Source organism: Ostrea edulis, chromosome 7 (assembly GCF_947568905.1).
Source record: "Ostrea edulis chromosome 7, xbOstEdul1.1, whole genome shotgun sequence".
Lineage (NCBI taxonomy): Eukaryota > Metazoa > Mollusca > Bivalvia > Ostreida > Ostreidae > Ostrea > Ostrea edulis.
The window spans coordinates 82,140,393-82,156,425 of NC_079170.1; the positions used below are offsets into that span (position 1 = coordinate 82,140,393).

At 36.0% G+C, this 16,033-nt stretch overlaps 1 protein-coding gene across 1 annotated transcript in view; it reads right to left on the bottom strand.

The window, feature by feature from the left end:
* LOC125654747 (serine-rich adhesin for platelets-like) overlaps positions 1 to 16,033 on the bottom strand; it is a 62,792-nt gene that overhangs the window by 26,979 nt on the left and 19,780 nt on the right. Inside the window, exons 17-30 of the mRNA XM_056145868.1 lie at positions 15,745 to 15,988; positions 15,268 to 15,393; positions 12,712 to 12,840; positions 12,165 to 12,293; positions 11,880 to 12,002; positions 11,089 to 11,226; positions 9,914 to 10,042; positions 9,156 to 9,287; positions 8,493 to 8,621; positions 7,940 to 8,065; positions 7,085 to 7,216; positions 6,833 to 6,952; positions 6,367 to 6,504; positions 5,483 to 5,605 (exon numbers count right to left, since the gene is read on the bottom strand). Of these exons, the coding sequence (XP_056001843.1) occupies positions 5,483 to 5,605; positions 6,367 to 6,504; positions 6,833 to 6,952; positions 7,085 to 7,216; positions 7,940 to 8,065; positions 8,493 to 8,621; positions 9,156 to 9,287; positions 9,914 to 10,042; positions 11,089 to 11,226; positions 11,880 to 12,002; positions 12,165 to 12,293; positions 12,712 to 12,840; positions 15,268 to 15,393; positions 15,745 to 15,988 (1,918 nt within the window). The remainder of the gene's footprint in view (positions 1 to 5,482; positions 5,606 to 6,366; positions 6,505 to 6,832; positions 6,953 to 7,084; positions 7,217 to 7,939; positions 8,066 to 8,492; positions 8,622 to 9,155; positions 9,288 to 9,913; positions 10,043 to 11,088; positions 11,227 to 11,879; positions 12,003 to 12,164; positions 12,294 to 12,711; positions 12,841 to 15,267; positions 15,394 to 15,744; positions 15,989 to 16,033) is intronic.

A 16,033-nucleotide genomic window follows, 5' to 3' on the forward strand; every position in this document is an offset into this window, starting at 1 on the left:
ACTAAACATCGTGTGATTATTTCCTGTACATATATGAAGTATTCAAATTGTACATTGTATAGAATATCAGGGACTAAGTAGAGTGATTGAACAGTATTTTCCGTTCAAGTGCCATTTCTATCTGGTCAAAACGAGCCTTTTGTCAATTTTGGACCATAAATTCTGCAGGAGGAGGGGTGGCTTCTGCTCCTCCGCCGCTAAAGTTTTGGTTTTTTTTAAATTTCAAAATATTCATAAATAAACACCGCACGATTATCTATTCTAAATATTCAAATTATTCAAAATGTTAACGTTGTCTATTTCAACTTTCAATATAGTTAGGAAGCTAAGTGAATAACGCTGAATTTTACCGCAGATATCCATTGACTTCATTTACCTGATTATTATAGATCAACACAATTATATTTATATGTGTACTTTTAAAAAGTGGCGGATCCAGGGGGTTAAATTGCAATATGAATACTTTACTTTTGAAGAAAGAAAAAATAGAAAACCCAAACAGATAGAAACTCCAAATAAACAATGAAACATACTAGTAAAGATCACAGGAATTTATCACGTACAAAATCAGTATCTAGGTAGTATTAGTGGGTTAGTGTCTGACGAAGCGTAACGGCCAGAACTCAATGGTGAAGTTCGTTAATTGGAATTACACAATGACTGACCAGTGCTTTACGTTCAAGGGTAAAAATGGGCCACTTGTCAATTCTAGAAATTGAACTGTGCGAGGGAGAGGGGGATGTTCGCTCTCGGTCATCCACCACTAAAGTTAATAAACATCATATGATGAATTCCTTAACATGTATATATGTAAAGTATTCAAAATGTTAACATTAAATTTACTTGTATTTTAACTTCCAATAATGTTACAATGATAGATGAGTACCGCTGTTATAGGCATCACCAAAATTATCTAGCTAGTGGCGGATCCAGAGGGGTAAGAAGTAGGCATAAAATCGTGATAACAGTACTTTGCTTTTGGAATAATGATAAATAAACCCTGACAAGACAACCCTGATATATATATATATAAATGTCCGTGATCATAGAAATGTATCACATAAAAAATCGATGACTAAGTGGAATAACAATTAATTGTCAGTGATAACAGGTTTTCATTGCGAAGCAGACCTTAATTACAATAAACAAGTACACCCACAAGATGTTGTCGTGTCTGACGAACCGTAACGAGTAGGATTTAAAAGGGTAGTTTGTTAATTGGGAATACACAATGACTGACCAGTGTCCCCACTACATTTTTTTTAAATTTCCGAACTAAACATCGTGTGACTGTTTATACCATACAAATATGAAATATTCAAATTGTACATTGTAGAATACCAGGGACTAAGTAGAGTTACAATGGGAGTAGTTTTTTTAATTGGAAGTACACAATGACTGACCAATATTTTCCGTTTGAAAGTGCCATTTCTATCTGGTCAAAACGAGCCTTTTGTCAATTTTGGACCATAAATCCTGCAAGAAGAGGGATGGCTTCCGCTCATCCGCCTCTAAAGTTGTTTTTCTAATTTCAAAATATTAAAAAATAATCCTCGTATGATTATGTATCCTAGATATTTAAAGTATTCGAAATGTTAACGTTTATTTCAACTTTCAATATAGTTAGGAAGCTAATATTAAGTGAATAACGCTAAATATTACCGCAGATATCCATTGACTTCATTTACCTAATTAGTAGATCAACACAATACGTCTACCTAATAACTGGCGGTTCCAGGGGGTTAAACTGCAATATCAATACTTTGCTCTTGAAGAAGAAGAAGAAGAAGGGGGAAAAACCAAACAAATAAAAACTCCAAATAAGCAATGAAACACACGAGTAAAGATCATTAGGAATTTATCACGTACAAAATCAACTCACGACTAGTGTCAGTGGCTGTATTCAATGATGAAGTTTGTTAATTAGAAATACACAATGACTGACCAGTGTTTTACGTTCAAGGGTAATGTCTATCTGGTCAAAATGGGCCGCTTGTCAATATTAGAAATTGAATTGTGCGAAGTAGGGGTGGAGTGTCATTCTCGGTTATCTACCACTAAAGTTAATAAACATAACATCATATGATGAAGGCATGCCTTTATATATATATATATATATATATATATATATATAAAGTATTCAAAATGTTTACATTAGATTATATCTACATTTATTTTAACTTTCAATAAGTTAGAATGATAGGTGAGTACATGTACCGCTGTTATAGGCATCACCAGAATTAATTTAGCTAGTGGCGTATCCAGGGGGGTATTATAAGAAGTAAGTATAAAATCGTTGTAACGGTACATGTACTTTGATTTTTGAACACTAATAAATAAATCAGATAATCCTGATATATAAATGTCCGAAATCATAGAAATGTATCACAATATAAAATCGTTGACTAAGTAGTGTCAATGGATTGATTTAAGGTTTCATGTCCAACGAAGCGTAACGATTATGATTTACGAGGGTAGATTGTTAATTAATTGGGAGTACACAATGACTGAACAGTGCTTTACATTCAATAGTCGTGTATATCTGGTCATTAAGTGGCTGGGGAAATAATTAGTACTATGCGTGAGGGATGGGAATGGGACGGGGGATCCGCCTATTCGCCACTGAAGTTATTATTTGAAAAATAAACATCGTATAGTTAAATTCTTTTGCGTATACAAGGTATTCAAAATATTAACGTCATCTATTTTATCATCCAATGAAATTAAAATGATAAGTGAAGACTGTTGTATCCACACAACTTGTGTAACTAATTAGTGGCGGATCTCGGGGTTAATACATTTGTAAGTAGACCTAAAAATTTGCGATAACATTGCTTTGCTTTATGAGTAAAAAAAAGTCTACAATATTAATAAAACATTGATACACAAATGTCGAAAATCATATAAGTTTATCACTATAAAATCGCTCGAGATGTTTAGAACACTTAGAGCCGAACTTCCCTAGAGTCGAGACGTCTGTTAACCGTTTATTCGGACACGCCTGTCAAAGTCTTTTCGACGCTTAATGTAAAGGTAGCAATCGGAGAAAGTACGTTGACTTGAGAATGAATACGATTGTAGAAGGGAGGGAAAGATGGACCGAAGCATGCATTTTGTAAAACGATTCTTGTGTTGTTAAATAATCGAGAATCTTATTTGAGATGTCTGATTCGGTTCACTAAACAACTTAGCATCACCTAGCAGAGTTCATGTTTCACCGTAAGCACTTAACACTAATTTTAGAATATGTAAACAAGTTGTAAGCTAGGCCTATTCCGTAATTCAACAACATATCACAGGAACTGGTAATTTAATCTGTAGTAATAATACTGCTACCCTTTATAAAACCACAAGGATGGTGGGTGACGATAATTTTAAGAACTATTTTGAAACGAAGTTTTGAGTGAAGTATCAGCCCTTGTAGGTCCCCCCCCCAATAGCAGCTGATTAGGGGATGGTACGGTATATGGTATATACCCACACTATTATTAATACAGACAAAATTACCGGTTCCTGTGAACATATTTTAGTACCTGACGACATATGAAGGGTTGTGAATAGTGAATGTGAGCAACTGCATGTGAATGCACGGGCAATGGAAGTTGATGTAAATAGATACATGTAGTATGTGCATGTATATATATTTATACATGCACATACTATATATTTACATTAACTTACAGTGCCCGTGTGTGAATGAGTATTTCATAGTGTTCTTGTCTGCTTGTTGCAATAATATAGTTCCGTCCAATTTTATATGGATATTTTTGTGCAAGGGTTATATGTATACAATTAAAATTGCATGGGGAAAAGTTTAGTAATGCAGAGCTCTAATATCCTTTATTATCTCTCATGTTTTTTAGACATTTATTCACAAACACATAGGCCTACACATAAGAGTTTATAATTACTATATATATTTAAAAATTAATGCCATGCCTTGGCTTTTAAGTACATTTTAAGAATCATGACAAACAACACTTTTTAAGATACAATTTTCTGTTTTATTGTTATATTCATGGAATAAAAATCCCATCCTGTGTTTTATTTGGGATATCTATTCCCATTCATGCTCAAATAGGATATTTACTGCCATTTCATGTTCATTATGGGACATTTCCTCCTATGGGACATTGTATCCCATATTAAGTTTAAATATGGGAGTTAAAATCCTATGGGAGAAATTATATTTTTTCTCCCATAGGATTTTTTGTGGGAGTGAAAATCCCCCAAGTGGGATTAAAAATCCCTCCAAAATCCCATGGGATTTTTTGATTTCAGGTGAAATATCTTAAAAACTACAATAGGTGCAAGTGTAAATGTTGGTGCATGTCTTGTGAACATAAAATCCCATCTTTTTTTGTGAAGGGTTTATTTGTATCCTTAATAAAAGGGTTGGCGAAACTCCGGACTTTTGTCGTGTCCAGAGTTAAATGTCGCACTGTTCACTGTTATCGCTAGGGAGCGATAGTTTACTTTCGGTTTGATTCGCTCTGACATAAACAGTCAATTCCGAGATTTGATGCTAATTTAAGTTGATCCTAATTAGTGATACTAATAGGAAAATCATTACTACATGTACAATAGAAAATAATTACGGTGTCTGTCAACTGTAAATTGTACTTTCACTTTTCCCTCCTAAAGCAATTTTGATAAAACGGTTTTGCCATTTGTTGTTGGTAGAACAGCAAATAAATCCTCTCCTTTTACAACAATTTTTATAGTTGTAAATCTTTAAGCTTAAGCAAATTCAATCTATTACAAATTTCTTCGGTAGTCGTTATTTTGGATGTGTGTTGCATCAACCAATCAAATCAAATACCGATATTTTGGTAATCCTCGTTCTGATGTTACAAACGTTATCGCGCGTCTTCACCAAACTCTCTGCTCGTAGGAGATTTACGGATCGCTAATGTTTACAGTTCACGTCATCAGGCTGCCTGCATGTATTCCTTTAATTTCGTCGTCAAGAAATGGGATGGGATTTAATACCAGAAATCGGTTCAAGATTTCCTAACGATTTATAGGCATTAGCGAAAAGTCGTTCAGTTTTTAAAGGAATATGGAATGATACATCTAGAGTCTCCTCTCACCGCCATATTGAATGGAGCGCGCGCGATTTGAGGAAGATCGGTGTACATCATCTTATGTACTATCACAAACTGAAATGTATTTCTTGTATTTATATTGGTTAGTAAGCTTATAAGCACTCTAGGTCACGCATCTCCATACGTAGTAACTTATATCAAAAGTTAAAAGTCCATGAGACATTTAAGTTTCATTTAGTAAGAGTGTTAAGTGAAAAACGGAGTACCTGTAACTGCAAGCACAGCATTAGCTATAATATTTTTCATATTCAAAAAGTACACCCTTTAAAGCCACGGTTTTGTAATTACTGATTGTCATTTTTGATCGAAGGAGATGACGAGTTGTTGACAAATCTTTCAAATTCCAACTTCTACAAGGATTTCACAACACGTACCCTGACAGAGGGCGCCCGCTTTGCTGTACCCCGTCAGACAGTTACACTGGAATCCGGGGTCTTGGTTAACACACTGCGAGTTTGACGGACAGTTAGCCGTACGCAGAACACATTCATCTGCATCTGTAAAATGATAATCAGAAATTACATCTGTAAAATGATAACCAGAAAATCACATCTGTAAAATGATAATCAGAAAATCACATTTGTGAAAATGATAACAAAAAGTCACATATGTAAAAATCATAAACCAGAAATATGATAAAATAAGCGGAGTGTGAAGTTTGATTTTAAGAAGACTGATAAGAATTTTTAAAACGATAGCAATTTATCTTTTTATTTTTCAACGATTTTTGGTCTTGCATCATTGTACAGAAAACCACGCTTATAAAGAATTGATAAGCTTATTACGAAGTGATATGTATTTCCCTGTAGGAAGAAAATAACGAAATTTTATTCAATATAATGATTTTTGGTTATAACCAACTGTTTTTCGCTCGCCCTTGAGGTTCGTTATAACCGCGTTTTACAGTACATGCGTTACATTATGCAATAACATGCACTTTTTTCCAGTGTCATCACCAGAGAACATTTTATCTGTATGTTATCGCCATTTTGTTACAAATCGATGCATCAGAGCAAAAGCTACTGCTAGATTCATATACAAATGTACATGTGTATATGTATTTGCAGTAATGAATCGGGAAAAAAGCATTTGTGGTTTTATTTTCAAAGTAACAGTGAAAATTCAGCTCATTGAATAAGATAATTGAAATACAACAATTACAAACTTACACATTATATTCATAAATCAACTCCCAGAAAAAGTACAGAATATATCATTCCGACAGTTTGATTTTGATCTTATTTGGCGCACGACTTACCCACACAAAGAGCGTCCTGCGATTTGACGTACGAGCTGTTGACACAGTTGCACACGTGTGAACCCACGGTGTTGCTGCACACCACAAAATTACTCTCCTGACACCGGTTCAAAGTGGAATTAGAACATTCGTCAATATCTGCAGGAAGAAATGAAGAACTTTAATACAGTTACAGTGGTCAATGTTTAGTTAGTAGAAAATGTATTTAACGAATTAACCAGATATACTGATAGGAATGTACAACTGACACTGCTGAATGACCTTTGATTCCTGTAAGTATTTTTTTTTATTATATTTACAGTCAAGAACGAAAAGTGTACTGTTAAATCTTTGAATTATGTTTCTGATTTTTGTTGGACTCCGATTTCTTTTTGACCAATAACAATTGCAATGTATAATGTAAATACTGGTCCCCAACATTTTGAATTTGTCTTGTTTAGCTGGTACCCAGTCCTTTGCAACGTACCTGTACAGTTTTTACCGGTACTGTCTACATGGTAACCCTTCGGACAGGAACAGGTATCAACACCATTTATCTTTCCACATGTGTGACTGCAGCCATGGTTACTGGCGCATTGGTATATCGCTGAAAAAGAAGTCCATATCAACGGTAAAATCAATATTTTATTCTTCTTCACTGATCATAGAATAGAATTTATCTTCAGGGACAGGACATATCGTATAAAGTTCTTTACAAATGCCATATTTATAGACTTACATTCGCACGTTTTACCGTCTCCTTTTAACCGGAAGTCAGCCGGACACGAACACGTGTAACTGCCGGCCGTGTTCTGACAATGGCTGTTATCATAGCAACCATTGGCTGCGGAGTCTGCGCATTCATCGATATCTATAAAAAGAAATAGCATTGGCTGATTAAAAATATATTACTCATATGAAATGTGGCTTTACATGCAACAATCATAGGCGGCAAAACTCGTGCATTCTTTAATTTAGATCTATTATATAAAACACTGTATGACTGCTACCCTGAAACTAACGGTGTCCACTCAGTTTGTAGTGTTGGGCGTGTATTTTGATATTACATGTAAGAAACCTGATATCAGTCATGTATCAAGATCAACTCCAGAGACGACCAAGGATTTCAGTCATGTATCTAGATTATATCCAGAGACGACCAAGGATTTCAGTCATGTATCTAGATTATGTCCAGAGACGACCAAGGATTTCAGTCATGTATCTAGATTATGTCCAGAGACGACCAAGGATTTCAGTCATGTATCTAGATTATATCCAGAGACGACCAAGGATTTCAGTCATGTATCTAGATTATATCCAGAGACGACCAAGGATTTCAGTCATGTATCTAGATTATGCCCAGAGACGACCAAGGATTTCAGTCATGTATCTAGATTATATCCAGAGACGACCAAGGATTTCAGTCATGTATCTAGATTATATCCAGAGACGATTTAGGGATTTAAGACATGTATCTGGATTGAGGATCTCAGTCACGTGTTTAGATGATTTCCAGAGAAGTCGAATACAATTTCACTTGCATGTTACTGAAATTTTTGTTATCAACTTGTCAGTGAGTCTGACTGATACGTACCATTACAAACACGCTGATCATTCCCCAGTGTGTAGCCATTGAAACACGAGCAGGTGTAACTTCCAATGTTATTGGAGCACGTTTGCGCGCACCGATTGGATCCTCCAGGGGCACATTCATTTTCATCTGCAATGTTAAACGTATATATTATATAAGTATTTTAGTAAGAACGCACAATTAGGTGTAGGAAATATATGAAATATTTTGGACAATGTGATTCTGAGTTAATGAATTGGCTATTTGTATGTCACTGATCTAAAGGATCTTCAGAAAACTCTTAACAATTCCAGATGAATTCTTTCTTATACGAACAACCAATGTGTTAATCAATGAACAATACAATTGTCTCCAAAATAATGACATAAAGAAAATATTAGACCTAACAATGTAACGAGGAGAGAATTCGTCAAGCTCTGTTGTCTGAAAAGATCGCTGTAAATAGCAAGTCTGTCTCAACAAGCATGGCTATTTATTGTAAATGTATACACACAGCATTGCAGTTTAGTAAATTACTTAAGATTTGGTTTTCAGATTCAAACATAAATTCCCATACCTGCACAGACAAAACCATCCCCGGTAAATCCCGAGTTACACTTGCAATTGTATCCCCCGTCTCCGTCCGTGCATGTCCCGTGTTCCTTATCACACGCATGCGTGGCAGCTGACGCACACTCATTAATATCTTTTAAAAATGAAAAGTAACAGTACACTGAAACAGGCTCATTATGAACATGCTCACAATGACTTCACGGTTATTACGAAGCGATATGCATTCCTCAATAGGGGATAATGAAACTTTTATTGGATAACTCGGAGTTTGGTTATAACGAACTGTTTTTCCTGATGCTAAAGGTTCGCTATAATTGTGTTTTGCTGTGAAATAAAGTTTGCTTATAATGAACTGTTTTAAAGCTGGTCCAGGAAGTTCTTTATAACCGTGTTTCACTATATAGACAATATCCATTATATTTCATATAAATGATGAAACAGGTAAATATGAACATCATTTAAGTTTTACTTTTGTTTCTTTGTTTGATTTTGTGTGTGCATTTTGTTTTTCATTCATTTCAATGCCTTCCTTGTTGAAAGAGAAGATTTATAACATGACACATGTGACAACAGTTAAAATGATACGAAAAACTTTGAACAGAAAAGCTGACTGGAATTTTCAGTCCAGGTAAGCTAAATCGTTCACGTGTGATTATTGTAAACCTACTGTTACATGACAGGCCATCTGGCGCTTTGTTGTATCCCGACGGACAAACACACGTGTAACCGCCCTCATTATTCTGGCACGTGGCGGGGGACGTGCAACTGTGGCTTGAGGGGCTAGCACACTCGTTGATATCTACAGCGAAAAAACAAATGTCATGAAATAAGCATTGACCTTCATGGTTGTAATGGATCAAAAATTGTAAAACTTGTGCTTATAGTCCGCTTGTAAGCATTATAAGGTTGATTTGTTGTCGTAAGGTTCACTGTTGTTATTTTATTTGTTTTAGATTTAACGATCCTGCTATGGTTGTTACGAAAGAAATCTCCATGTCGATGTGATTGTAAAACTCAGAGTACACTGCATCAGCGTAATTCATGAAAATAGATTTAATATAACTACCAATAATGATGAGCAGAATAGTCCTTGATTAACGATATGTTAACGCTTTATTTGATTGGAACATATACTACTGCGCACTATACTACTGCGCATAGCAATTTCAAAGATGCGGACATTCCTCGAAGGATATCCAAAAGAGGCCCTGGTGTGTTAGAATGCGCCATCATTCAATTGCTGCGAGCATTTAATCTTAATTACCCAATATTCCCTGTAAGTAACCCTACAAAACTTGTCAAAGATGTCGAATTTTGAAATATCTAACAGAAATCACTCCCCCCAACTTGTGTCTCCCTATTTTTTCGACGTTCATTTCCTATGATGTTTAATTTGTCGTGGAGTGTGCTTCACTAAATTCCTACCTGTACAGGTGTAGGCATTCAGCTGACTGTACCCGCTCTTACAGTCACATTTGAAGCCCCCCTCGGTGTTGTTGCAGGTGCTCTTGGCGTCAACACACGTATCAGCGTTGGTGCTGCATTCATCAATGTCTACAAAACGAGACGTGTGGTTATCCATTCTAAGTAAGTGTTGTGGAATTGCATGTGACGAAACTACCCCTTAAAGGAATTCTTCATGATTGAGAATGAAATCTGATGCACAATTTGTTCCTTAGAAATATTTATGTATGTGTCAACATTTCCTCTCGGACTTAACATCCACATGAAACAAACTAATAGTGAATGCCTGTATTCCCATTTCTATGTATAAAAAAAGAAAAGGAAGGAGTGAAAAAAAATCAATGACCGACTTTTGCTCAACTATCTATTTTATATTGCTTATAGGAGTCATTTCGTTATCTTCACCTTTATAGGAGTTATGAGATTAATGACTGTTCGTTATCTTCACCTGTATAGGAGTTATGAGATTAATGACTGTTCGTTATCTTCACCTTTATAGGAGTTATGAGATTCGTTATCTTCACCTTTCATTAAGCATGTTTGCTCTACTTTTCGTATCCTCTCCCTCATGCATAGCTCTATCCTTGGTACCGTATCAGTTTTACATTTCAATGAGTCCGAGGAAATGTTGACAATCTCAATATGATATACTAACGTGAACAAAATGGCAGTCTTAGTTTCGAGAAAGAAAAAGTGTGTGTGTTGTATCATAAGATATCAAAGTGTGAGTACAAGATGCGGGCATCGAAATATCGGAAACAATTACAAGTACCCCGTACATCTCATTACGCTTAATCAATGGATACTTGTTTTTATTTCTTAGTATAATACACAACCAATGAAAACTCGTTTATTTCTTAGTATAATACACAACCAATGAAAACTTGTTTATTTCTGACTAAATACACAACCAATGAAAGCTTGTTTTATTTCTGAGTATAATCCACAAACAATGAAAACTTGTTTATTTCTGAATATATCGGTAATAAACAACCAATGAAAACCTGTTTCATTTCTAAGTATAATACACAACCAATGAAAAATTCGTTGTTTTTTTTCTCTCTCAGCATAATGCACAACCATTGAAAACTTGTTTTACCCAATCATGGTACACTGTATATACTTTACGTACTTACCCACGCAGTATTTGGTGGAATTCAAGGCGAAACCAGAGGGACAGGTGCAGTATACCTGTCCATTCGACACAGCGCAGGACGCACTCGCACTTCCGCCGTCACATTCGTTCTTCTGTTGTGTTGTGCACTCATTCTCAGCTGTTTCATGAATAAATTTACAGGAAATACGAATATCTCTATACGAATACATGTATCTCTATATGAATTTGTATTTTACATAAATAGTCAGAAATACCATAAATAAGTCTGTAACAAATATGATAAATATTTGATTAAATAAATTTATATTATAGTACTCATTTTCTCATCACTATTTTCTCCACATTTGAGAGTTATTGGTTCTTGATTACACGTCACAATGACTCCGCTGTTATACAGTGTACTATGTTTCCTGAAAATGCTTTTTCACTTCGTTTTTGAATTCACATATGTAAAGATTACGTTTATGTTGGTTTCATTTCATTTTTTTTTCTATTGTTACCTTCCGACAAAAACCAACGAAAACAGTGCAACGGTGTAGGATGATTCTAAATATCTATATAGTATGAACTGATTTTGGAGAAGCTTGCCAGAATCACTTTGTGTAGTATGAACTGATTTTGGAAAAACTTGCCAGAATCACTTTGTGTAGTATGAACTGATTTTGGAGAAGCTTGCCAGAATCACTTTGTGTACTAGTATGAACTGATTTTGGAGAAGCTTGCCTGAATCACTTCTTCATTTGAAAACAGAAGCTCACAAACAATTCAAAACAGAAAAAGGGCAAGTTGATTTTTACTTATTCTACGTACGAATGCAGGAAACCTTGTCCGTGTCATTCAGTCTGTATCCAGTATTACAGTCGCACGTGTACGTCCCCACCCCATCCAAACATTTCTGGGCACAGTTGTTGGAGCCTGCGCACTCATTCACATCTGTAATTCAAATTAACTCACATAACTATATAAACATTTGTTTGTATCTAATGCATGTCCATTAGAGCTACAGTTTCAACAGAGACTTCTGACTTTTAGACTTTCACTTCTTTATATTATAAAGCGTTCACGATTAATCTCTTCCATTCCGTGATGACGTACCTTCACAGGTGTTTGTCTGTGTGTTTTTGCGGTACCCATAGTTACAGTTGCACGTGTAACTTCCCTGGGAGTTTTGGCAGCGTGAGTTAGTAGGACATGGGCTGGTGGAGTTAGCACATTCGTCGATGTCTGACAAACACAAACAGAGGAAACCAATATCTACATTGCTTCAAACTGCAATCATTCTCAAAAGTTAGATATATTGAGTAACTTACCAGTTAGACTAGAGGCTTGACTGTATTAAAATACTAATGGCTTAAATATATGTATCTACATGTACAGTATCTAATATATAGAAACCTACACACAAAACTATATCGGCCCACTTCTTATATACATGTATAGTAACTTACATGTACCGGCAATAATGACGACTTGACTTATATCTATATATGTAAGTGATGTATATGCACTTATATATATATATAGAGAGAGAGAGAGAGAGAGAAAGAGAGAGAGAGAGAGAGAGAGAGAGAGAGAGAGAGAGAGAGAGAGAGAGAGAGCAAGCGTACATCGTGTCCCGTACATAATCCATTTTTATACGTACCTGTACAAGCGTATATCGTGTCCCGTTCATATCCCGTTTTGCACGGACAGGAGTAGCCGCCCACACTGTTCTGACATGTGGTCGTTGTGTCGTCACAGCGATCAGCTTTGGTCAAGCACTCGTCCTTGTCTGCGTAACATCAATCAAAAGCATTATGAGATATCATCCATGTGCAATTTCTTATCGACAATGAAAATGTAGCATGCATTACAAAAGGTCATCAACTTTACTGCCTGGCCCCGCGGTCACCACACTGGTATGATATCGATAGGCTACTTTACAGGGGTCCGTGTTTGCCTTACTCTTAATCTCGTATTCTATTTAGGATTTATGGGATTGATTACTACTCTTTATCGTCAGTTTTTCATGCAAAGATGATACTTCAAAGGTATAAACTTTCAAGCTACAATGTAGATGACACATAATATATGTTCAGGGTCAATCCAATGTCACCACGACTGCTCTAAACCATTGTCCTGCTGAATTTCATGACTGACAAATTACCTCACAATAGCCAACACGTCACGTGGTTGATTTAATCACTGCAAACAGAGGATTCAAATGTTTGCCTGTTTGTCTGCACCTGTTTTAAGATCATAGGACACCCAAGAATTTGGACACATCAAATGAAGTAGGATTTCTGCTATGTTTACGTGGGATTTTTAGCTCTTCTGAGCCGAAGGCTAATCATATGGCCATATGTGCGGTGTGCGTCAACTTTTTGGAAAAAGGACAGTATCTCAAGAACCCCTTGGCCAAATTTTTTAAATTTTTTTAAAATTTGCCACAGGGTATTCTTGGCCCAAGGGCTTTCATTTGTATTAAAACTAGGGTTGTGACCCTTTAACAAGGGGAGATAATTAGGAAAATGCAAACAAAAGTAGTGGTTGCTAAAAAAAATCTTTTTCTCAAGAACCACTGGGCAAATTATCACCAAACTTATGCATAAGGATGAGGATAGGTTGTAGATGAAAAAATTTGTTCAAGGCATCATCCTGGGGCAAAGGGTGTGGTCTCAAGGTCATTTCAAAGTTGACCTTAAATTTTGTTTTGTAAAAACTTTGATATTTTGCTTAGTATAAGGACTAGGATCATCAAATTTTGTCAGTTGATGTACATGTATCTTTGGACCTAATATCATGTTGTTTCAAAAGTAGGTCATGGTGACCTACTTTTTGAATTTCGCAGGTAATTATTCTTAAATGGATTTTGATGCATATCTTGGACACTTTTGAGCCTATGATCATCAAAAGTTGTCAGTTGATGGATCATGGGACCTTTAAGTGCCTCATGTAAAAAGTATGTCACCATGACCTACTTTCTGAATTTTATGGCTAATCATTTATGAATACATTTTAGGTTGTTATTTCAGATACCGAGCGGTTTAGAATCATCAAACCTTGTTAGTTGATACGTCTAGAGGCCTCGAAACATATCTATTTTTTAAAAAAGTCGGTCACAGTGACCTACTTTTTGAATTTTGCAGACATTCAAATTTCACATTTTCAATTTTAGATGCATATTTTGGACACTATGAAAGCTAGGATCATCAAACTTTGTCAGTTGATGCGTATTGAGTCTTCATAGTTTGTTGACCAAAAAGTAGGTCACGGTGACCTACTTCTGGAATTTGACGGCTATATTTTAATATTTCAGATACTATTTGACTTACAATTATCAAACTTTATCAGTTGGTATATGTTGAGTCTTCAGAGTGTGTTGACTAAAAAGTAGGTCACCGTGACCTATTTTTGGATTTTGACGGCTACATTTGAATATTTCAGATACTACTTGACTTACAATCATCAAACTTTGTCAGTTGATGGGTCTTGAGTCTTCAGAGTGTGTCGACCAAAACGTAGGTCACTGTGACCTACTTTTGGAATTTGACGTTTATATCTGAATATTTCAGATACTATTTGACTTCAATTATCAAACTTTGTCAGTTGATGCATCTTGAGTCTTTGGAGTGTGTCGACCAAAACGTAAGTCATTGTGGCCTTCTTTTGGAATTTGACGGCTAAATTTGAATACTATTTGACTTGTCAGTTGATGCATCTTGAGTCTTCAGTGTGTCGACCAAAAGTAGGTCACCGTGACCTACTTTTGGACACTTACATTTAAATTTTCAGGTACTATTTGACTTAACATCATCAAACTTTGTTAATTGATGAATCTTGGTTAGTGAGAATTTTTGCCTGTTCTACAATGTATCAGAAGAGCGATTCTAGGCCCATGGGCCTCTTGTTTATCATTTGAATTGAATTCTCAATTAAAGATTTGTAAAAATAAAAAAATGCAAAACTAAATGTGGTTTCATAGGGAGTTTTTGCGGTGAATAGATAATGGTTTTTAACAATATCAAAACATTTACAAATAGTTTTACAAACTTTTATAACAAACTTTTTGGAGTATCCTATCTCCTTAAAAGGATACAAATACAAAAGCACCCTGATGACCAAAGTATGTGACGTACTTTGTCAGGGAGCACCAGATTGATTACGGCGATCCTGAAATGATTCTGTTTCCACTTTTTTCACCTGGATAGTTCCTTACCTGAGCACGATCTGGCATCACCCCCCAGGACGTAACCGTCAGCGCACGAGCAGGTAAAACCGAACGGGATGTTGGTACAGTTGTGGGAACATGGAGGAGGGCTGTTCTTCACACACTCATCCTTATCTACACAGGATGAAGAATCACAGTGTAATCTATAAAAGTTCCATGTATATATGAAATATGGATTTCCAGAGACATTATATGAAGTCCATTATGAACACTTCGTGTATTTACAGTAGCTTCTTGCAATGTGCAATGTTTCTGTGAAGCGATACTTTGCGACATGGTATGTTAATTATGATGTTAAAAGCTTTTTAAAAATGGTGATTTTTGTCATCACGGCATGCATTATACAGCCCTTAAATAGCTTAAAAGCGTTTGATACACAAAGATTCAAACGTTTTGGGAATACGATCAGTGTCACACACTTTGCAGTGTCTTACATGACTAGTATCACCTTTGACCAATATCTACCTGTGCAGGTAATTCCATTTCCGTCCAGGTGAGTGGGACAAGATCCGCATGTATAGCCCGCAGGGGTGGTACTGAGATCACGTGCTAGGACATCGGTACAGTCGACGCCTGGCCAGCAAGGCCTGTCTGCACATCCGTCCTCGTCGTTCTCACAATACGTCCCGGCATATCCGGTCACGCAGACGCAGGGAACGATCAGAAACTGTTTACTACTGCTGACGCTGAAGTCACAATGACCGCCATTCTGGAAAACGAGCGGAGATATTTGTCCACAAAATTGTAATTTCAT